Source organism: Adiantum capillus-veneris, chromosome 5 (assembly GCF_014529385.1).
Source record: "Adiantum capillus-veneris isolate H3 chromosome 5, ASM1452938v2, whole genome shotgun sequence".
NCBI lineage: Eukaryota > Viridiplantae > Streptophyta > Polypodiopsida > Polypodiales > Pteridaceae > Adiantum > Adiantum capillus-veneris.
In genome coordinates this window covers 161,877,193-161,901,575 of record NC_140935.1, presented here as the reverse complement: position 1 = coordinate 161,901,575, position 24,383 = coordinate 161,877,193, and the positions used below count along the sequence as shown (strand labels likewise).

The 24,383-nt window shown below is 44.4% G+C and overlaps 1 protein-coding gene across 2 annotated transcripts in view; it reads right to left on the bottom strand.

The window, feature by feature from the left end:
- The window catches only part of ATSEC20 (Sec20 family protein), a 47,963-nt gene that overhangs the window by 11,236 nt on the left and 12,344 nt on the right, over positions 1–24,383 (bottom strand). For both annotated transcript variants that reach the window (XM_086513069.1, XM_086513068.1), the window contains 6 exons: positions 10,024–10,083; positions 9,856–9,925; positions 9,729–9,784; positions 9,524–9,599; positions 9,398–9,434; positions 9,177–9,291 (listed from right to left, as the gene is read on the bottom strand). In XM_086513069.1, the coding sequence (XP_086369195.1) occupies positions 9,177–9,291; positions 9,398–9,434; positions 9,524–9,599; positions 9,729–9,784; positions 9,856–9,925; positions 10,024–10,083 (414 nt within the window). The remainder of the gene's footprint in view (positions 1–9,176; positions 9,292–9,397; positions 9,435–9,523; positions 9,600–9,728; positions 9,785–9,855; positions 9,926–10,023; positions 10,084–24,383) is intronic.

Here is a 24,383-nt window from a genome sequence, read left to right as displayed (position 1 = left end):
AAATAGGCCTATGCACTGTAAAAATGCTACTGATGGAATCTGACTGGAATCTGATGGTCATGTTGTGTGCAACCAGAGGATATGCATCTAATCTAAGTGTCTAGACATGCACGGTTTGCGAACAGACTCACAAAGTGCCATATCACTTCCTATTCTAGACTGACTTGATTGAACTGAACCCTGGTCATGCTGTAGCTTGTCCACGGACACATAGGGTTGGATGTGTCACATGACATCCCAGCATGATCGACGAGAGTACAGAACTTTGCCGAGCTTGAGGCGAAGTGAAAGACCAAGAAGCCCTGATCTTCTTTGATGGAGGAGCCAAGGCCAACTTCATTTCACCGGAATTGGCGGCACGGCTCGAGATCACTCCAGATCGGATGGGACCACTTGCAGAGGCAATTCTAGCGGCACACGGCAGGGACGTAGCCATTACTCCTATCATTGGCAAACTTCGGTTACATTGTCAGGGGTATTTGGGGCATGAGGACTTCTACATAATGCCTTTGGAAGGTTGTGATGTTCTCTTGGGAATTCCTTGGTACCACAAGAACAACGTCGTGGTCAATTATCGAGCAAGGAAAGCCACAAAGAAGGGCAGAACCATTGTACTCGATGTAAAACTTAAGGGCGAGTCTGTCCCTATTGTATCGGCTTCAACCATTTCAAAATCAATGAAAACCAGTCTATTTGTTTACTCGATCTTTTTGAAAGAGTTGAGTGATGAGAATAGGACAAATATGTCTGAACTTGATAAAGAACGCCGAGATTTTCTCCACTCTCATGCCGATTGCTTCTTAGAGGGCCTGTCAGGCGAGTTACCACCCGCTCGTCCTGAAGATCATACCATTGATTTGATACCTGGAAGCACACTACCGAACCGGCCACCTTACCGTGTGAGCCGAGCCTAGAACGAAGAGATTATGAACCAAGTGAAAGACCTCTTGGAAAAGGGTCTTGTCTAGCCTAGTACTTCACCGTACTGCTCTCCAATGTTGTTGGTTTTGAAGAAAGACGGATCTTGGAGAATGTGCACCGATTATAGAGCTCTCAACACAATCACCATCAAGAACAGATTTCCGATTCCTAGAATCGATGATATACTTGACCGACTTCAAGGATCCTCGTGTGCTTTAGCAGGATCGACTTGAAAAGTGGATATCATCATATCAGAATCGCACCGGGAGACGTCTACAAGACAGCCTTTCGGACGACTTTTGGGTTATTTGAGTTTTTGGTGATGCCTTTTGGCTTAACCAATGCTCCTGCAAGATTTAACCAGATGATGGACAAGATTTTTCGAGAGTATAGACTATTTGCTGGCACTTTCTTTGACGACATCCTTGTTTTCTCCAAGGATGAGGCAGAATATAAACAACATCTGCTTCAAGTCTTTCAGGCATTACGAGATCACAAGTTGGTGATTAATGCGAAGAAAAGTGAATTTTTCCTACCAAAGATACACTTCTTGGGACACACTGTGTCAGCAGCAGGAGTGCAGATGGATACAGCCAAGATAGAGATTGTCCGTGATTGGCCCAATTTGAAGAATGTCCATGAAGTTAGAAGCTTCTTGAGATTGCATTCGTACTACAAGCGGTTCATTAGAAAGTTTGCAGAGGTTGCTTCCCCTTTGCATCTTGACACAAAAAGGAGTCCCTTTCTCGTGGGACCCACACAGGTGATTGCCTTTCAGACTTTGAAAGAGAAATTGACTACGGAACCAGTTTTGACTTTGCCAGACTTGCAAAAGTCATTTGAAGTATATTGTGATGCTTGTGGCCGTAGTCTGGGTGCGGTCTTAATGCAAGAAGGCCATGTCATTGCTTACGAGAGCCGATTGTTCTTAAGGCCGGAATTGACAACACAGATTTATGAGAAAGAGCTTTTGGCGATTATTCATGCTCTTACTCAGTGGCGGCATTACCTACTCGGAGCAGATTTTACTGTCTTTACAGACCATCAGACTTTACGCTACTTCTTGTCACACAAGCAGCTATCGAAAAAGCAAATACGGTGGGCGAACATTTTGTCACAGTTTCACTTCCAGATTGTCCATGTGCAGGGACAGAAGAATTTGGTGGCTAATGCTTTATCTCGGAAGCCATTGGTTCTGGCTATTTCCGCGATCCATCATAGGAGCTTCAAGGATATGGTCGATCAGTCTGCCACGGATACAGATTTTGCAGACATTTTCACACGGATATGGAATGGGGAGACAGTAGCGGGATATTCCATTCGGGATGGCTACTTGATGCGGAAAACCATGTTGTGCGTTACACAGCCGTTGAGGAAAAAGGTTATGACCAAATGTCACTGTCCACCATTTATGGGTCACCGCGGCATTGCTACCACCTTGAAAGGGGTAGAGAAATATTTCTTTTGGCCGAGACTCAAGAAGGATGAGGATGAGTTTGTGCGCAGTTGCTTGGTATGCCAGAAGGTCAAGTTTGACAAGCATAAAGCACAGGGATTGTTACAGCCTTTGCCCATACCCACCCGCCCCTGGGAAAGTATTGCAATGGATTTCATTTTTGATCTCCCAAGAATACAGAGTGGTCACGTTGGTATCTGGACTGTTATTGACAGATGTAGCAAGCAAACTCATTTCATTCCAGTGAAGAAAACAGTCAAGCCGGATCACTTAGCGAGACTGTTTGTGGCCCAGATCTTCAGATTACATGGCATGCTCGAGACGATTGTCTCCGACAGGAACCCTAGATTCACAAGTTTGTTTTGGAAGGCAATTTGAGAGAACATTGGCACGCGATTGCAGTTCTCTACATCTTTCCACCCGCGGACTGACGGGCAATCTGAGATTGCCAATTCAGTGGTTTTAGATTTATTGAAGTCTTATATCCCCGATCAGAAGACTCAATGCGAAAAGTATTTTCCTTTGGTGGAATTTGCCTACAATAAACGATACACTCTTCGACGGGGAAGGCGCCATTTGAGATTATTAAATGTGTTGCGAAGGTTCCACCCTTCCTAAGCACAAAAGATAAGATTTTTGAAGGCAATGAGTACACACACGACTTGGACACGGCTTTTGCTAAGGTTTGCGAGGCTTTGCAGAAATCTCAGGAACGACAGAAAAAGACAGCAAATCGCCATGGTCGCGATTTGAAATTGAAGGAGAATGATTGGGTGCTCTTACGTTTTGAGAAGGCAGGCCTGAGAAATAAGAAGGGAAAGTAGAGGCTTTTTCCAAAGCTTAGTATGAGATACTACGGACCTTTTCATATCTCCGAAAAGATAAATGATGTCTCCTTCTGACTAAACTACCTGACACTTGGAGGATTCACAATGCATTTCAAGTGAGTCTCTTGAAACCTTTTAAAGGTGATGTGCCCGAAGATGGGGATCCTGATGAGCAAACCGAAGTGGAAGAGAACGAGGAGATCCTTGTTCCAGAACAGATATTGGCACATTAGGACAGAAAGATTAAGGGTAAAGGGAGAAGGCGGTTCTTGGTTAAATTCAAGAACTATCCTGCATTGGATGCGAAGTGGATCTCAGATTGTGAAACTTTACCTTGAAGCTTTTGGTTTAGCATAGTCTACTCCAAATGGAACCCTGAATTCAGCTTGGCCGGAGCTTGGCCGGAGATCTGGTGCAGTGGGTTGCACAAGAGGGGAGTTACTCCGCTCCTTTGTCAACAGATGCCTCGATTTTTTTAGAATACTAGAGTCGCTGATGTCTCTTTGAGCTTCAGGGATACTGAGAGCTGACAGTATTCTGCTGTATGACTTTATGAAATGGAATTCCGGATAATATGAAACTGATTTGTTCTTGACTAGTTTAAGTGCAGGAACTGATAGACGAAATGACTGCAGCATTTTGGTCTGAATGATCTCAATAGACATGGTTGCAATAGGGATTAGTCAATCGGGCATCTATGAGGTCTTGAGTGGATCTAGATGCGATTGCTAATTGCATTGCCAATAAATCATGGTCTGAGATCCGAATGAATATTGAATGTGATTTGTCCTGTGATGTCAAGTGATGTCGTGTGATGTGACTGTCGATTGGTACATGTGCTAGATGTGTGTTCCTAGTGCGTCGGTACTAACAGTCAGTGTCTGCTAAGACAGTTTATGACCTCTGTCTATTTTGCAGGCGTAATCGAGGGCGATTACAATGCTTTCAAGAGGGGGGTGTGTCACAAACTGGTGACGTGGCTGCCCGGTACACACACATCCTCCCCGCAATGGACAGGCCGGAAAATGATCCGAAATGCTGACATGGCTGACTATACAGGAGCCCCGAAAATTGCAGCGTCAATTGCTGAAAAACTGACACGTGGCATGCCGTATGGACACCCGCTTTTTGCGGTGTTTTTGGCGGGCATATTTGCGGCAATTTTGCTGCTTTATTCTACGCAAGCAGTAGAGAGTGAGAGAGAGCTTTGCTTTATTTTTGCAAAGCCTATGAGAGAGAAACCGCTTCTACTTTATTTCCTGAAGAGCTTTTGATTTTCAGCTCTTGGGGCTCTGGTTTTGGCATCCCTTGTAAATCTTTAAAAGAGTCTCTGGGCTCTCACTTCTCAGAGCATCTGGACGCAGAGTCTGAGAGTGAGTCCCGACGACTTGCTTGTACTTTGAGTTGCAGATTAATACAAAATGAAATACCGTAAGGGGCGCCAGTCTTTGGGGCCAATATCTCTAGGTACGGAACTCCGTCGGGCTAGTGTCAAATCAATTGTGAACTGTAAACTGTTTTGAAGTGATTATTTGGGGTGTCGTGGTAGATTCTCGACTTGGAGTGTCCAAGTTTGTTACAAAGTGCGAGAAGGCTTTCCAGATTTCCAAATCTTGCAACTTTAGCATGTCCCCCCCCCCCCCCCCGCTCAAGCGCCAGCAATATCGACCAAAACCAACTATCGGCTATGGGAAGCAGATCAACCATCCAGACAACGGCCTATGCATTGGCACTATTCTCAAGGAAACCGTCACATTGTTTGGCTCGAGATTGTGAAGCCAAAAACAATGGACGAGTTTGCTAGAGGATAGAGGCATAGACAGACTTGACAAGGATGGCAATACCAATACTCAGTTAGCTGCCTTGGTACCCACGAGATCCGACAACAGTTGTTATAAATGTGACATGACACTTTGTTTGGGTCGGGAGTTTGAAACCAAAGACAAAAGCAGAAACTCACAAGAAGACAATGATAAGGGCAAGCTGGACAAAGATAACGGTAATAAGATTTGACAAAGGAGATCGGCACGGCACACATGGTGGCGCCCACACTAGCCACGACACCAGATTTCTAGTCAAAGGGCCACTAGTTTCAGCCAGAGAGAGGCTTGTGAGTGGCAGAGAGGGGCAAACGGTAATAAAGATTTGACAAAGGAGATCGGCATGGCACACGTGGTGGCGACCACACTAGCCATGACACCAGATTCCTAGTCAGAGGGTAGATGCCGCCATTAGTTTCAGCCAAAGAGAGGCTTGAGAGTGGCAGAGAGGGGCAAACAATGCTCCGTATAATTAATTTGGACCCTTGTGTTGGAGTTCAAGTTATCGGTGTTTGAGCTCGTGGGTCGGAGTTCAAGGCACATGCATTTGGCAAGGAACCAATCAGACGTATCTAAAACACTATGGATTAGTGCACCAATCCATTGTTGTTGGTCGGATCATGGACAAGATATGTTTCACACTTCACTATCTTGGAGTATTATATTTTGGATGTGATGTGTTCACAGTTCACGAATGGGGATTCTTGGACGTAGTGTGGTCTATTGTTCAAATTTTCTAAAAAGGCAACCGATGCTCAAGATGGCATTTTTCTAAGGAACAAAGTTGAGGGTAGCAAAACCGAAGTGTATCCAGTAGTCCAAGGCCTTCTACTTGGGTGTCCATCGTAGTTCCTTCATCAACTTGGTCTCACTATTTTTTGGAATTAGGGTTGCAGTAAATTACGCACACCTTGGAGAAGACGAAGGAAGCTCAAGGCACACAACAGAGAGTATATTACTTAGTGTGCAATGGAAAGATCGATAGCCCTAGAGTGATGGGCGTATATAAAATGCACGGGGGAAAAAACCTCCTAGTGAGGGAAAAAATGCCCCGGCGGTCCTAAGTGTGTCCACACACATCACTACCACATGTATATGGTAACGAATCCCGCCTGGGAGTGATGCGGTGAACGAGAGCTGGCACATAGAGTATAGGGAAGTGCCATGCCCTGAGGACATGATCAGTCCACAAAGGAGAGTAAGCCCAAAGCTTTACGGAAAGCTTCGAACTTCTCGGGAGACAATGCCTTTGTGAAAAGATCTGCAAGGTTGTCCTTTGTTGGCACATAAGTCGAGCAGATCTCTCCTACTGAGAGCCTCTCCCTGACATAGTGGTAATGCACCTCAATGTGCTTTGTGCGAGCATGAAAAACTGGGTTCCTCGCAACTGCCAACGCGCTCTGGCTATCAGTGTAGATAGTGTTGGCAGAGTCCTGTCCAACACCCAAATCAGCCATAAGGCATCTGAGCCATACACACTCAACCATAGCTGTGAAGACTTCCCTGTACTCAGCCTCACAACTAGAAGTGGCACAATAGGTTGCTTCTTGCTCAACCATGAGATACATGAACTGCCGAGCATGAAACAAAAACCACTTGTGGACACTAGGGCAATTTACTGAGGTTGGTATATATGCAACCCCTTGCCTCCATTGTATTACACATTCAGTTATTAATTGTCAAGGTTGATTGGTTCAAGAGACTCTCTCTCTCTCTCTCTCTCTCTCTCTCTCTCTCTCTCTCTCTCTCTCTCTCTCTCTCTCTCTCTCTCTCTCTCTCTCTCTCTCTCTCTCTCTCTCTCTCTCTCTCTCTCTCTCTCTCTCTCTCGCACATGGGTTCAGCATAGACAGACTGCCACCTTTCCAGTACTCATTGGATGCACCATCTCTCACTCTTACACAGTCAGAGATCACCAAGCTCATCCGCCAAGACCTGACCCAGCTAGACACCAGGAGGACATGGATACAACCAGCACAGGAATTGGGCACGAAGATGGCTTTCTACAGAGACCACCTCCTCCAACTTACGGAAGATGGTTTTGTGGCGAGACCCAAATACATGGATACCACTTGTCTCATGGGATACGATGTGCTATTGGCCAGTTACGCACATCTTCTCACCAGTTGCGGATTGAGACTGGGAGATACAGCGGAGTACCAGCAGAGGACAGGACATGCCCCTTGTGTAACATGGAACCTGAGACAGAGCTACACTATACATGCCGCTGCCCCGTCTACTACGAGATACGAGGCCGCTTCCATTGCTTGTTCAGAGAGGGTTTTGGACCACTCTCAAGAGTCATGGGATACGAAGATCAGAGATGCCTGGGTTTGTTCTTGCTCGAGCTGCGCAGACACAGAGATAGCCTGATGAATGGCGAGGCTAGCCAGTCTCAAAGACGGATCACAGACTTCTTCAGAGCGGACACGGGACAGCCGGAAGAGCCACTCCCACAGCAGAACTTCCCCCCGTCTCACACCAGAGGCACACTGATAAACCGAGCAATTGAACTGGGGAAATCCAGGCACCTGCGGCAACTGCAAAGAACTACACAGCATCGACGAAGGCTACGACAGAAAATTCGGAGCACGCTGGCCAGGCATACAAGACGCCCGGTCAGACTACTAACCATGGAGGTAATTGATGAGATTCGCCAACGACCGATGCTAGATCTCCTGTGATTCAGCTATCCCAACAAGCCGCCCATTATTCTACTTAGTTTTTTGCTTGGCTCACATCGACCAACTTAGGACCCCATATTATATATCTTTGTTTTGTACTATTGTTAGGTTATTTTGTTACTCTGACTTTGTATCAGATCCACCACTTTGTAACTTTCACGTCTCATAGGTCATTGTGGCCTTTTGAAGACGTTAATATAACATTTCATATCTCTCTCTCTCTCTCTCTCTCTCTCTCTCTCTCTCTCTCTCTCTCTCTCTCTCTCTCTCTCTCTCTCTCTCTCTCTCTCTCTCTCTCTCTCTCTCTCTCTCTCTCTCTCTCTCTCTCTCTACGCTTCGTTGACTTTGACACGAGGTAGGCCATAAAACAAGAGATTATGAAGGAAATGGCCCAAACCGTTGAGGTCAAGATAAAGAAAAACAACGAGTATGGGTGGATGTTGTGGGAAAGAAAGTGAAGCAAGAGGTGATAGGAGCACCACGACAAAGATACCATATGGGTGCAAGCAACACTAGACGAGGAAAGGATGATGAAAGCGTGAGAGCTGAATGTATGAGTAACGGGGATACCCGAAGCTAAATGGAGCCTCACCTGAACAAGATGCAAGGGAATCATGACAGAAGTTGGGCTGCTATCATGAGAGCAACCCCTTTGCCAAAGCATTGAGGGCACGAGGACAAGCAGAGACGCCTACATTCATTCATAGGGAAAAGTTTTCAACGTTTTGAAAGTGTGACATAACAGACGTTTACATTCATTCATAGGGAAAAGTTTTTGACTTTACGAAGCAGCCAGGATGATCTCCCCTACAAGATTTATGGGCAACTGCAACAGTTTTTTTTTCAGCTGCTAAGTTAATTGGGCTACAGGATAAGGGATTGGTTGCGATCCACTCCATCTATACAGTCCTTTCAATTCACTCTCATGACTTGCGTGTGGCTTCATAAAGAAGGCGAACCAGGAATCAAAAGCCTAACCAATTACCTTTTTGTGTCGGATGCTCCGTATATCCTGCATAACACACTCCTTGCAAAGGTCTCGTTCGAGATAACTTTTCTATCGGATGAACAACTTCTGGCTAACGTGTACTGGAATCAAAAGCCTAACCAATTACCTTTTTGTGTCAGATGCTCCGTATATCCTGCATAACACACTCCTTGCAAAGGTCTCGTTTGAGGTTACTTTTCTATTGGATGAACAACTTCTGGCTAACGTGTACTGGAAAAATAACGACTAAAGCTGTATGTCCCTCGAACATACACCAAAAACAACAACAAAGGCTCTTGCAGCTCACAGAAAAAGAGGCCCCTCTTAAACTGCACGTAAAGAACTCTTTAAGTATGCCTGTACTGGAGTTCTACTGCAAATGCCATAAGGCAGACAGCAAAGATAGACACCCTGTATAAACGCAACCTTCAACTACTTCAATTCTTAAATTGATTTGGACTGGTTCCAAGGCACAATAACTACCTGTCAATAACATCCTGCCGCTTCAGAACGGATAGCAAATTTCTTGTTGTGTTCAACAATGAGCGTTGCCCATGGTACTCAGCATCTGCTTTTCTTAAAGTTGTGCTGGATCCATCTGCAAACGACTCAGTAATAACTTACTCGTGATGCTCATTGCACGCAGAGAGACGGAAGAAAAAACTTGGAAAAGGAAGTTGGTGAAGAACAAAATTTTACATTACCCAAAGTGACGAGTGTGCCATGTCCTCTTTCCAACTCCTGCGCTTTAAAATGGATACTTACAGCTCAATTCAAGGTCGGTGTGCCACAAGCACCCCAAAAACAGAAAAGGAGCTTGTTGGTGATACCTGCACCATCATTTGCCTGGTTCTTCGAAGAGCTTCTGTAACACTCTCTGCTGCAGCTGACATTCCTGCTTGTGTCCTTAAATGATTCACAGAAGTCCAACACAATGCAATTATGGTAACCTCGCAAATAGATGACTTAAAAGTTAACATTCTCAGTACTGTAGCCAATGGCAATATCAACCATATAGAAAAAGGCTGAGCTTACTGTAGGTTACGCCTAAGGTTTGTTGACTCCTCTCCACCTCCAAGGAGGAGCTCTCTCTGTAGGGTTGAGCCAGGATTAAATACAAAATATAACCGAGGCTAAAAGGTTTTAAGAAAAATTACTGAACCTCTGATTTTGCTGCTTTTTGAATGTTCGATTTTGCCTGCAGGTTCGCTTCCCTAAGGGCTGCATGCAAGCTGCCAACACAGTTAAAGTACTACTGAGCTTGAAGGCGTAGACATTTTCACTCAACTCTTATACAGCTCAAAATGAGCGCAACAAAAGCTGCACTTACATTTGGTACTCAGTTTTCCAGGTTTCCAACAGTTTTAAGCAAGCAATCTTCTCCTCAACACTGCTTCACAGCACAAGAATCATGAAAACCTGACTTAAGAATCCCAATAGAGTGATAATTATACTAGAAATAGGGAAATTCCAGAAAGGAATTAAAAAAAAGCTAGGAATCTAAATTAAAAAAATGTACACAATAACTTGATATTATAGCACAGCTTCTTGCCTGACCAAACAGTGAAAGCAGATAACAAAATGCTACTGCGTGGTGGTTAAGGTTTTAGCTTTACTTAGTTTACGAAGACAACTATTTTAGAAGTGATGGTTAGACTCCCCATGTAGTTTCTATATAAGAAGAGCCTGGGGCGACATTTTAATCAAGTAAAATAGGATGGACAGTGTGGCCCGAACAGTCCCTCCCTTTGCATTCTTGAAGCAAACCATCACCCCATTTTCAGTTTTGGTTTTGTCGCCGGGGGGGGGGGGGGGGGGGGGGGGGGGATCTCTCTTCACAAGAGCAGCTCAAATGGTCCTTGTGGTATAAATGCTATGCTTGTCATCAAAATGCAAAATGATGTTCCTCAAAGTTTGTGTAACTAACTTGGACAACCCAAGTCTGAAATCTGTCGCGACACGAGAGAGAGATTTACTTAAAACACTTCACAAAAAAATTCAATCACGACTCAATTGAGTCAACACGGCCCGGCGTAGTTCCATGCCAAGAGAGATTGGCCCCAAAGACTGGCGCCCCTTTCAGTATTTCTTTTTGTATTAACAATTGAGCAAGTACAATTGCCCTGGCTCTCCTCTCCTCACCGGTTCGTCAACTCTGTAGGAGTGCCAATCGGTCTGCAGCCTGTCATCTGGAATCTCTCCAGGATAGCCTTCGCATACTTCCACTGAGAAAAGAGGATGCCGTTCTGGTGTCTGAAAGATCTCAAAGCCAAGAAAATAGCGAAGAAGCCCAAGATCAGTCATCTCGAAACGTGTCTCCATACTTTTTTTTGAGCGACTTGATCCTGCTGGTGCATGAGCCTGTGAAAATGAGATCGTCCACATAGACGATCACTATCGCAACCAAAGAGCCATCAAAGACATTACAGTTGGAATCTAATGAGGTACGCCATAACCCCAGCTTCACGAGAAACTGGTCAAGTGTGAGGTACCACTGTCATCCAGCCTGCTTCAGTCCATACAATGCTTTCCACAACTGATAGACCCAATCCTCCTTGCCTTGTATACGAAACCCAGGAGGTTGCTCCACATAAACATCCATCTGGAAGATGGGCCAACCAAAGTTGGCTACGAGAGCAAACACTGTGCGTATGGTAGTCATGCGAGCGGTGGGAGCAAAGGTCTCGCCAAAGTCCACGCCTGGTCGGTGTGTGAGACCCCGAGCAACAAGTCTCGCCTTGGGTTTGTCAAGGGAACAATTGGCCTTGTACTTTGTCTTGAAAATCCATTTCGTAGAAACCACCTTCCGCTTGTTGGGCCTGGGAACCAAAATCCAGGTTTTATTCCGCTCGATAGCGTCCAGCTCTGTCCTCATGGCAAGCTTCCAGCAATCATGTTGGAGTGCTTCCTCCACCGAGGAAGGCTCAACTGGTGAAGCCTGAATCTAGGACATGAGTACAAAGTTCACGAACTCTACGCCGTCATAAACTTGCCTCTGCTTGAGGCATGCAGAACATCGAGGATGTCCAGGGTTTGGCGAGTCTGGTAACTTCGTGACACCAGAGGAAGAAACAGTTTTTTTTGTTCTGTTTTCGGAGTCGCGTAGGGCACGCCCGGCCGCTCCCCTCATACACCAAAAAAGTATACAAGAACGACCAGGACTATGCACCTAGAAACCGAAGGCAGACGCTTCTTCATGGCACCAGAGGAAGAAACAGTAGAGTAAAGCCAACCAGACACTAACTTCTCCTTGTGAGGTGGGATCGCCTCCACCGGAGGAGAACCATCATCCACATCAGAATCGGAATCTGACATGGCATGATCGGGTGAAGTAACTGGCTGCCGTGTAGAGGATACAAGAACAGGGATAGGGGTAGGATCAGTGTAGGAGGTGGACGAGGAGGAGGTCGGAAAGGTATAGGCTTGGATGCTGCCACCTCTGCAGGTGTGCTGCAAAGCTCCATGAAAGTCACATCACGGCTAAATGTGGCGTCAGGATCATAAAGCCGGTATCCATGAGACTCTCGTGAATAGCCCAGGAAGATGAGCTTCTTCGCCTTGAAGTCTAACTTCTGTCGCTTCTCCTTTGGCACATGAACAAAGGCCGGACACCCAAAAACTCGAAAGTGTGAGACCGAGAGCTTGCGCCCATAGTAAGCACGATAAGGAGTCGTGTCCTGCAAAGCATGGGTAGGAGAACGGTTCTGGAATACTTCCCCAAGGGCGGGTGGGAATGGGTAAAGGCTGTAACAATCCCTGTGCTTTATGCCTGTCAAAGGCATACCAAGCAACTGCGTACAAAATCGTCCACATCCTTCTTGAGTCTCGGCCAAAAGAAGTAATACCATAGTAACTAGGAATGGCCATTTTCAGGTCCCCGTTTCCCGTTCCCATCACAATTTCCCGTTCCGAATCCCCGTTCCGTGTTTCAAACATGAGTATCCGAAACAGGGAATGGCATTTCATGCATGTTGCCGTTCCCCGTTCCGATTTCCCGTTCCTGGTAACTATGAGTAACACTCCACACCTTTCAAGGTGATATCAATGCCACCCGTAAATGGTGGACAGTGGCATTTGGTTAGAACCTTTTCCCTCAACGATTGTGTAACGCAGAAACGTCGTTTTCTTCATCAAGTAGCCATCCCGTATGGAATATCCCGCTACTACCTCCCCATTCTGTATTCGTGTGAATACATCCGAAAAATCTGGATCTATGGCATACTAATTGACCATTTCCTCAAAGCTTCTGCCACCAAGTTCTTTTGTCCCTGTACATGGACAATCTGGAAGTGAAACCGTAACAAGATGTTAGCCCACCGCATCTGCTTTTTCTAAAGCTGCTTCTGTGACAAGAAGTAGCGTAAACTCTGATGATTAGTGAAGACCATAAAATCAGCTCCGAGTAGGTAATGTTGGCACTGAGTAAGAGCATAAATAACCGCCAAAAGCTCTTTCTCATAAATCTGTGTTGTCAATTCCGGCCTTGAAAACAATCGGCTCTCATAGGAATGACATGGACTTCTTGCATTAAGACCGCACCCAGACTACGACCACAAGCATCACAATATACTTTGAATAACTTTTGCAAATCCGACAGTCAAAACTGGAACCGTAGTCAATTTCTCTTTCAAAGTCTAAAAGGCAGTCACCTCTGTGGGTCCCCACGAGAAAGGGACTCCTTTCTGTGTCAAGATATGCAAAGGGGAAGCAACCTCTGCAAATTTTCTAATGAACCGCCGGTAGTAAGAACATAAGCCCAAAAAGCTTATGACTTCATGAACATTCTTCAAATGGGGCCAATCACGTATAGTCTCTATCTTGGCCGGGTCCATTAGTACTCCTGCTGCCGAGACGATGTGTCCCAAAAAGTGTATCGCCGGTAAGAAAAAATCACTCTTCTTGGCATTGATTACCAACTTGTGATCTCACAATGCCTGAAAGACCTGTAGCAGATTTTTTCTTTGTTCTGCCTCATCTTTGGAGAAGACTATAATGTCATCAAAGAAAGTGCCAACAAAAGATCTTAACTCTCTGAAAATCCTATCCATCATTCGGTTAAAAGTCATTGGAGCATTGGTAAGACCAAAAGGCATCACCCAAATTCATATAAACCGAAGCTCGTCCAAAAAGCTGTCTTGTAGACATAATCCGACGTGATTCGAATCTGATGATATCCGCTTTTCAAATGATACTACTGAAACAAGAGGATCCATGTAATCTGTCAAGAATATCATCGATCCTCGGAATCAAAAATCTGTTCTTAATGGTGATTTTATTGAGAGCTCTATAATCAATGCACATTCTCCAAGATCCGTCTTTCTTTAAAACCAACAACACCGGAGAGCAATAGGGTGAAGTACTCTGCTGGATAAGACCCTTTTTCAAGAGGTCTTTCACTTGGTTCATAATCTCTTCATTCTGAGGCTCACACGGTAAGGTGGCCGGTTCGGTGGAGTGTTTCTAGGTATCAGATCAATAGTATGATCCTCAGGACGAGATGGTGGCAACTCGCCTGGCAGGCCCTCAGAGAAGCAATAGGCATGAGTTTGGAGAAAATATTGGCGTTCTTTATCAAGTTAAGACATATTTGTCCTGTGTTCATCATTTAACTCTTTCAAATAAATCAAGTAAACAAACAAACTGGATTTCATTAATTTGGAAACGGCCGAAGCCGATACAATAGTGACAGACTCGCCCTTCGGTTTCACATCAAGTACAATTTTTCGGCCCTTTTCATTTGTCAATGTCGCTTTCTTCGCCCGATAATCGACCACGGCGTTGTTCTTATGGTACAAAGGGACTCCAAGGAGGACATCACAACCTTCCAAGGGCATTATGTAAAAGTCCTCGTGCCCTAAATACCCCTAACAATGCAACCAAAGTTTGCCAGTAACAAGTATAATGGCTATGTCCCATCCGGGTGCCACTAGAACTGCCTCTGCTTGTGGTCCCATCCGATCGGGTGTGATCTCGAGCCGCGCCGCCAATTCAGATGAAATGAAGTTGGCCTGCCTCCTCCATCAAAGAAAATCAGGGCTTCTTGATCTTTCACTTTGCCCCAAGCTCGGCAAAGTTCTATACTTTCATCAATCGTGCTTGGGTCAGTACCCATGCAATCTGGAACCAATCCTGCTTTCATCTTGCCTTTTCTGCCACGTTCCTCACTTGCTCTCGAACTCTCTGGCATGTCTTCATTCTGTTCTTGTTGTGCCTTTTTAGGGCACTTCGCAGAGACGTGCCCATGTTCCCCGCATCCAAAACACTTCCCCTCTTTGATGTAGTTGGCCCTCTCCCGAAGAGTGAGCCGTGGTCGTGAATCCTTGTCTTTCTTTTCTTGGGAACTCTTTCACTTTCTACTTTCATTATTAGAAGTTTGTTGGGTTCTTTGAGTCAAGATCTCATCAGTGGGGTAAGTCAAATTGCCCGAATGTATCGCAAAACCCCGTTTCGCATGACCCATTAATTCTTGAATACAATTTGACTTTTGTTCCAAGCAGTAGTCGCAGATCTCTGTAGGAAGTCCGCAACAAAATCGCTCAATCTGTTCTTTAGACGAGACCTTCTTAAATGAAGAGGCTGGTAGAAAAGAGCTCCAAAATCTCTTGCAATAAGCGTCCAAAGAATCTCCCTTGGTCATCCGAAGAAGATTCCAAGCAGTTCGTATATCTCGTAGGGATTGCTGAGACAAAAAATTTGCAAATTTTGGATCCTTTGCAATTTAATCATCTGCTTTGTTGCCTTGTCAACCAATTGTCGATGTTCCATCTCTTCAATCTCGAACTGAGCAGGCCGAGGTGGGCCGTACTCTTCCTCTGATTGCTCATGAGAATCTTCTTCTTGATCTTCTTCTGCATTCGCAAATGCAGAAGAAGTCGATTGTTTCTTGTTGGAATCCATAAGTGCCGCGAAAAAAAGGATCAGATTTCCCAGTAAAAGGGAAATTGGCCGCGCTCTGATACCATTGAAACAAACTTGGACACCCCAAGTCAAGATTCTACCGTGACACAACAGAGATTCATTTCAAAACAGTTCACAAAATTGACACCGCCCGGCGTAGTTCCATGCCCAGAGGTATTGGCCCCAAAGACTTGGCGCCCCTTTCGGTATAAGGGAGCAGGCAGGTGCTCACTCTCAGACTCTGCGTCCAGATGCTCTCAGAAGTGACGCCTTGCCCACTTATTTAAAGGTACAAGGGATGCCCAAAAGCAGAGCCCCAAAATCTTTTAAAATCAAAAGCTTCTCAACTCAAAAGCTATTATCCCCAAAAAGCTTGGCTCCAAAAAGCAGCTAGCACAATTTCCGAAAATCCGTACGCTGCCACGTCAACATATTAGCGCGTTTTCCGAAGAATGCCACGTCAACAGAATCTACGCTGCAAAATCCGAGAGTCCGTACGATGCCACGTGTCAACCTTATCCGGGTCAGCAGTGTGTGTGTCCATCCATGTATGTGGGCACTGCCACGTCATCACTTTGTGACAGTGCCCCTGGCGGTATTTGTTTTATATTAATCTATTAGCAAAGTACAACTTTCCGCGGGTGCTCTCTAACAAACTTGGAAGTACAGATAGCAGTACGGATCTCCACATATCGCGCTGACATGCTGACGTGGTTGTTGTACGGATTTCCGCAAATTGCGCTAATTCTTTTTTTGGGCAGATTTTTGGGATCAGTTGCTTTTGGAACAAATTGCTTTAGGAACTATTTGCTTTTGAGTTTAATTGCTTTTGGGGCTCTGCTTTTGGCATCCCTTGTAAGAATAAAAGAGCCCTAAGGGCCTCACTTCTCAGCGCATCTGGACGCAGAGTCTAAGAGCAGAGGACCCTGTGGCAGCTGTACTTTGCTCAAAGATTAATATAAAAGAAATACCGAAAGGGGCAGCAGTCTTTGGGGCCAATCTCTCTTGGCGCAAAACTACGTTGGGCCATGTCGACCAAATTGAACTATGATTTTAAAGTTGTGAAGTATTTTAAGTGATTCTCTCTCCTGTCGCAACAGAATCTAGACTTTGGGTGCCCAAGTTTGTTACAGTGGTATCAGAGCATCAAGCGTGTGCTTTTCTTAAAGCATACCGGTCCTATCAAATCGCAAACAAGGCACTCTTGGAAATTGTGATTTGAGGTATATTTGAGGTATCTTCGGGACTAGACCCCGGACTTATTAGCGACTCCCACCCTTCATACATCGCGCATCGGGCGCGCTCCCGTCTGTTGGGTCTAAAGGCCCTCCTTAGCCTCCTTGTATACATTATTTTTACTCACTTATAGTGGGGGTGGGAACCACCCCTTGGGCCATTTAAATGGCCCAACTTTATAATGTACCCTAACATAAATAACAAAGGATGGTAGATAGCGTGCTCGCTCTCTCTCTCGCTCGCTCGCTCACTCGTTCACAGCAAGAAGCCTCATCCTTGCCTTCAAACTGGTATCAAAGCACGGCTACATGCCCTAGGCGATTCCCTCTCGCGTAGGTAGCATTTTCTCTCTCCTGTGCAGATTTTCTCTCTCTAGAAACAGCAGCACAAGAGCTTTCTCTCTCTTCTCCAAGTACGGTAAGGTGTCTACCATTGCTCACACACTGAAAACAGAGAATTACAGGTCCAAAACAGGCGTTTTTGGCTAAAAACAGGTCATTTTCTACATATTCAGGTGTATAAACAGCAAAAACAGGTTTGCAGGTTAACACCGGGCACTTTGGGGAACTCAATTTCACATTTGGAATTGGGACTTTTTGCTTCTTTGCTGAAAATTGTCAAATTTCAGTAATTTTTCGAGACAAAACTTGGGGCTTTTGCTAATTTAAGAAAGAGTGCGATGATACATTGGCTGAAAATAAGCCAGAGGGTATGTCAGATGCAGATTGGACTAAGCTTAACAGGAAAGCCATTACTTACATTAAGATGGTTGTGATTGATGATATTCTTGTTGATATCAAGGGGCTTGACACAGCTATGGCTGTGTGGGATAAGCTTAAAGCTACTTATGAGAATACGACTCCTGTAAATCAGGTTCATCTCATGAGGAAGCTTGTAAGCTTAGTGCTTGATGAGTCCAAATCTGTCTCTGACCATTTGAATGCCTTTGTTGGAATTTTGAGCCAGTTGAGTGCCTCAGGTTTGCAGGCTTTTGAGGATGATAAGCTTAAGGCTATCTTTCTACTTATGACACTATCAGAGTCTTGGGAAGCATTGGTTGTTTCTTTGAGTAACAACTCCAACTTGACCTATGATGGTGTGCGTGGTTCTATTCTCAATGAGGAGATCAGACGCAAATCAAGTGGGAGTGGCAGTGGATCAACCTATAATGTCCGTGGACGCAATGATAAAAGGCAAAATGTTGCAAATAAGCAAAGAAATCGCAGCAAAAGCAAGGAAAAACAGCAAGACATCACTTGCTATCAATGCGGAAGAAAGGGGCATAAAAACCCCGATTGTTGCAGGTTTTTTAAGAAAGAGCACGAGCGCAAGAAGCAAATGAATGCAAAAGGCAAGAAAAATGATAAAGAGGGCAGCTCTACCCCTAAAGACAGTGAGCGTGAAAAGGCAAATGTGATCTCTAGTGTTGTTATTAAAGAGATTGATGAAAATGAAGACGCTAGTGATTTTTGGGTTGCATCTTAAGATCCACATGTCATGACTGTTGAGGATATGCATATCACTAAGCATGATGTGATAGATGCTTTGCTTTCTACTCATGATGGCCTGTCACAATCCTCGATTGTTGACAGTGGTGCCTCTTTTCATGTAACCCCCTCTTTGGGTGTTTTGCCTCATACATTGCAGGAAACCTTGGAAAAGTGTATTTGGGCAATAACTATGCTTGTGACATTGAGGGAGTTGGCACCATACACCTGGCACTTGATAATGGCCAGGAACTCGCTCTTCATGATGTTAGGTATGTGCCTGGTATCAAGAAGAGTTTGCTTTCAGTTGGGCAGTTGGATAGCAGAGGCTTCTTCACTACATTTGGTGGTGGCATGTGGAAGATCCAAAAGGGATCTATGCTTATTACTAGAGGCAGTAAGAAGGGTACTTTATACTATCTGCATTGCAAGGCATTACCGGGCTGTTTTGTTGCAATTGCAGAAGTGCAATCACACATGGAGCTTTGGCATCAGCGTCTTGGACATATGAGCCATAAGGGATTGCAGACTCTTTCCTCCCTTGGTAGGATTGATGTAAAAGGCTCTAAACTTGATTTTTGTGATGATTGTGTACTTGGGAAGCATGTAAAAGCTTCTTACTCTCATGGAGCCTCTAAAAAGGCTAGTATTTTGAATCTCGTACATTCTGATGTATGCACAATGCCAATAAAAACTCATGGTGGTTCTCGTTACTTTGTGTCTTTCATTGATGATTGTTCACGTAAACTATGGGTTTATTTGCTTAAGGATAAGAGTGAGTTTTTAAATGCATTTAAAAAGTTCTATGCCTTTGTTTGTACTCAAAAGGGTTTGAAACTTAAATGCATACGTACAGATAATGGGGGGGAGTATGTTTCTCAGGACTTTAATGTTTTTTGTGGTGAGAATGGGATTAAAAGGGAGCTCACTGCCCCTTATAATCCATCTTCAAATGGTGTGGCTCAGCGTATGAATCCCACGCTATGTGAGAAGATTCGATGCATGCTGTCTACAGCTAATCTCTCGCAATTGTTTTGGGGAGAGGCACTTAAAACCGCGGTGCATATATGCAACCAATCTCCACATCGTGCACTTGATGGTGGCATCCCTGAAGAGGTTTGGTCTGGCAAACCAGCTTCATATGACCACTTGAAAGTCTTTGGTTGTGAATGCTATGTACAAGTGCCTGTTGACTTGAGAACCAAACTCGATATGAAATCCTTGAAAGGCATCTTCTTGGGTTATGGAGATGAAGGTGAAATGGGATATAGAGTTTGGATTCCAGGGTCACATAAGGTAATTCGCAGCCGGGATGTGGTACAAAGCACGTCTAGTTGCTAAGGGTTATGCACAGAAGGAAGGCATTCATTTCCAGGAGATTTTTTCACCTGTGGTGAAGATGTCTACTCTCCGTGTGTTGTTTGCTTTATGTGCTATCTTGGATTTGGAGCTGGATCAAATGGATGTGATCACTGCTTTCTTACATGGTGACTTGGATGAGGAGCTGTATATGCAGCAACCTGAGGGCTTTCTCATTCCAGGGAAAGAGCATTTGGTATGCAAATTGAAACGTAGCTTGTATGGGTTGAAACAATCCCCTAGACAGTGGTACAAGAAGTTTGATACTTTTATGCTCAACCATGGGTTCAAACGTAGCCATGCAGATCAGTGCCTTTACACTAAAAAGGCTCCAGATGGTAGTCTTATTGTGCTCGTCCTATATGTGGATGACATGTTGATTGCTGGCAAGCATAAGGACACTTTGAATGCTTTGAAAAGGGAGCTGAATTCAGCTTTCTCAATGAAAGATTTGGGTGCAACTGAACATATTTTGGGTATGCGTATTACGAGGGATAGAAAGAAGCGTCTTCTATCCCTTTCTCAAGACAAGTACATCAAGAAAGTGCTTGAGAGATTTAATATGTCTGATGCTAAGCCTCTTGGTGTGCCTTTACCTCCGCACACAAAGCTTAGCAAGCTTGATTGCCCAAAAGATGATGTAGTTGCCCATGCTATGAAAGTCATTCCTTATGCTTCAGCTTGTGGTTCATTGATGTATGCCATGGTTGCTACACGACCAGACATTGCTTATGCAGTGGGACATTGCTTGTGCAGTGGGAGGTTTATGTCTAATCCTGGCAAATCACATTGGGAGGCAGTGAAAGGCATTTTCAGGTACATAAAAGGTACACAGGACACATGTATATGTTATGGAAAGGGTAAACTATCACTGCGGGGTTTCTGTGATTCGGACATGGCAGGTGATCTTGACACTAGAAAGTCTACTAGTGGATATGTATTCACACTTGCTGGAGGTGCTATCTCATGGTGTTCAAGGTTACAAAAGATTGTGGCATTGAGCACTACTGAGGCTGAATATATTTCAGCCACAGAGACTTCTAAAGAAGCTATTTGGCTTGGTAGGTTGGTCAGAGATTTTGGTCTTCCTGCATATGCTCCAGTGCTTGGTTGTGATAGTCAGAGTGCTTTATGCCTAGCTAAAAATGCCATGTTTCATGCTCGTACCAAACACATTGATGTGCGGTACCATTTTATACGACAGGTCTTGGATGATGGCCTTGTCACACTAACAAAGGTCAAGACACAGGATAACCCTGCAGATGTTCTCAAACATCTGCACTTGGCCTCCTTGTATACATTATTTTTACTCACTTATAGTGGGGGTGGGAACCACCCCTTGGGCCATTTAAATGGCCCAACTTTATAATGTACCCTAACATAAATAACAAAGGATGGTAGATAGCGTGCTGGCTGGGATTTTGCCGTACGCATAGACCTCTCTCTCTCTCTCTCTCTCTCTCTCTCTCTCTCTCTCTCTCTCTCTCTCTCTCTCTCTCTCAGCAAGAAGCCTCATCCTTGCCTTCACCGTCTTCATCACTATGTCTTACAGGGCATAAATCCATAAAGAATCCCACGATATTTATGGATTCCAACAAAGATCAGTCGACGTCTTCTGCCTCTGCTAATGCGGGAGGAGATCACGAAGAAGATTCTCATGAGCAAACAGAGTAAGAGTACAGCCCACCTCGGCCTACTCAATTCAAGATAGAAGAGATGGAACGTCGACAACTGGTTGCCGAGGCAACGAAGTAGATGATTAAATTTCTTAAGGATCCCCAATTTGCAAAATTTTTGACCCAGCAGTCGATGGCTGAAGTGCATACTCAGTGGCAGAAAACCACCAAGCCACCAAACAAACAGGCGATCAAGAAGACTCCTACTCCGAAAATGTTTATTGAAGAAGAACTCCATGATGCGGTCCAGGCCCAAACCAATCAGCTTCTGGACACGAAGAAGCCGTCGAAAAAGCAACTGAAGCACCGCAACAAGGGAACTAATTTCCCCGATTATTTGGGTCAAAAATCCACTTTTGAAAACGTCAGAAAGCAAAAGCAGCGTGTACGCTTCGAAGGATTGCCCAATTCGTCTCCATCTTCTGATAGCTCGGACACCTCATCTTCTTCTGATTCAAGCGATGAGGACAGGAAGGGGAAGAAATGACGGAAAGATCGCATGTTTTATGCAAAAAGAAATCATTTTTACAGAGCCAATCAATATGACTTCCTCGACGACAAGGGCAAAAAGCCCAAAGAATTCAAAGAGGGAGGACAGGCAGTAAAGTTTCAGCACTTTTCAGGGTTTTGAGATGCTCCCAAGTCTTTAGCCTTTGTCCAAGAGTTTGACATAGCATTTTTTGGAGGCCGCTATACAAAGCACTCCAAGATCAGATGGGCGGCATCCTTTCTGAAAGGCAATGCACGAACATGGTGGTCCACTCTGTTCTTAAGGAAACAAGCGCCGACAAAGTGTTGAAATTTAAGGAACTCTTTATTTCTTCATGGCTCACACAAGAATACAAACGAGACATAATTACTAACGAGAACCATGTTCGGATAAACAAGACAAAATCTGTGGACTCTTACTATGAAAGATTTTGGGAAATTTTTCTACCTATTTCATCCTTTAAGAAGATCAAATTTAAGGAGCACATTGAACAGTTCTGTTGTGGGCTTCCCAAAGAAATTCGAGACTGCTGTCTCGAAAGGATGTCCGAGTCTATACAACAATTAATGGGACACACGAAGCAAGGATTTGCTATACATTTGGGTAAATTGACTTACCCATCAGATGAACCTTCAACAAGTCATAGCAGAAACAATCGATGAAGAGATAGACGACCTTCTCTCACATAAGACCAAACAGATGAATATTTCAAAGCAAAAAAGTGTTTTGAATGTGGAGAACAAGGACATATCGCTACACGGTGACCTAAAAGAGCACAAGAATCAGGATGACTGGCAGATTGAAAGAACAACAGGACAAGGTGATACTCGTTCCATAACAGATTTCTGAATTAGTATTATTTTGCTTTATGAATTTATGAAACAAGACTTTTTTTTAGAAGATGATTTTAAATTTTGAATAAAACTAATGTTTTATGAAAGAATCAGTTAATTCTGGAAAAAAAAGAGCAGAATTAAGAATGAGATGGAGCAGTGATAGCTCTTGAATGAACTGGATAACGAATCATGAATCACAACTGATTCAATGGAATGAATGACTGACCACTCTGTTCAGAATGAACTTAGTGAGAAATTGGGATCCCCGGAAATGATTCTCGCACACGACAGTGCTTGAGGCGAAAGATTCTCGCACACAACAATGCTTGAGGTGAAAGATTTCTCGCACACGACAGTGCTTGAGACGAATGATTACTTGCACACAACAGTGCTTGAGTCAAAAAAAAATCTCTATAGACATGATCGCAATATGGGATTAGTTAACCCGACATCAATGAAGTCCGGAATGGATCTAGATGTGCTTACTAAATACGTTGCTGACAGTCATTGTCTGAGATTTAGAATGTTTCTGTGATTGATTGTCATGTGATACCCTGCGATGTATGTACAGTGATATGACTGTCGTCTTTGTACATGTGCTAGATGTGTCATGTCTAGTGCGTCGGTACTAACAGTCAGTGTCTACTAAGAGAGTTTATGGCTTCTATCTGTTTTGCAAGCGTAATCGCGGGCGATTACAATTCTTTCAAGGGGAGGATATGTCACAAAATGGTGACGTGGCATGACCACCGGCGGGCAAAAACAGTACGGACAGGTGCTAATGTGGCAGTACGGACAGGTGCTGACATGGCAGTACGAGCAGGTGCTGACGTGGCAGTACGGACAGCAGTACGGATCTCGACATATCGCGTTGACATGCTGACGTGGTTGTTGTTCGGATTTCCGCAAATTGTGTTGATGCTTTTTCTGGGGATCAGTTGCTTTTGGAACAAATTGCTTTAGGGACTATTTGCTTTTGAGTTTAATTGCTTCTGGGGCTTTGCTTTTGGCATCCCTTGTAAAAAGAGCCCTAAGGGCCTCACTTCTCAAAGCATCTGGATGCAGAGTTTGAGAGCAGAAGACCCTGTGGGAGTTGTACTTTGCTCAAAGATTAATATAAAAGAAATACCGAAAGAGCCAATCTCACTTCGTGCGGAACTACACCATGCCGTGTCGACCAAATTGAACTGTGATTTTAAGTCATTCTCTCTTGTGTCGCGACAAAATCTAGACTTGGGGTGCCCAAGTTTGTTACATGCTGACAATATTTTGTTGAATGACTTTATGAGAGAAATACTTCGACATTGGATCCCCGAAAAAGTTTGCTCGCGCATGACAGTGCTTGAGTGGAATGACTGACCAAATTACTGCAACATTTGGGTCTCAAAATCCATGGACGTGATCGCAATATGGGATTAGTTAATCGACATTAGTGAGGCCAAGTGCGGATCTAGATACAATTGCTAAATATGTCGCCAAGAATCACAGTCCTAGATTCTATGTGATGAATGTGATGTGATGTGACTGTCGTCTTTGTACAAGTGCTGGATTTGGGTCGCCTAGTGTGTCGGTACTTAGAGTCGGTGTATATTGAATTGGTTTATGGCTTCTGTCTGTTTTTGCAAGCGTAAACGAGGGCGATTACAATTCTTTCAAGAGGGGGTATGTCACAAAATGATGATGTGGCAATACTACCCGCCGCCCGGACA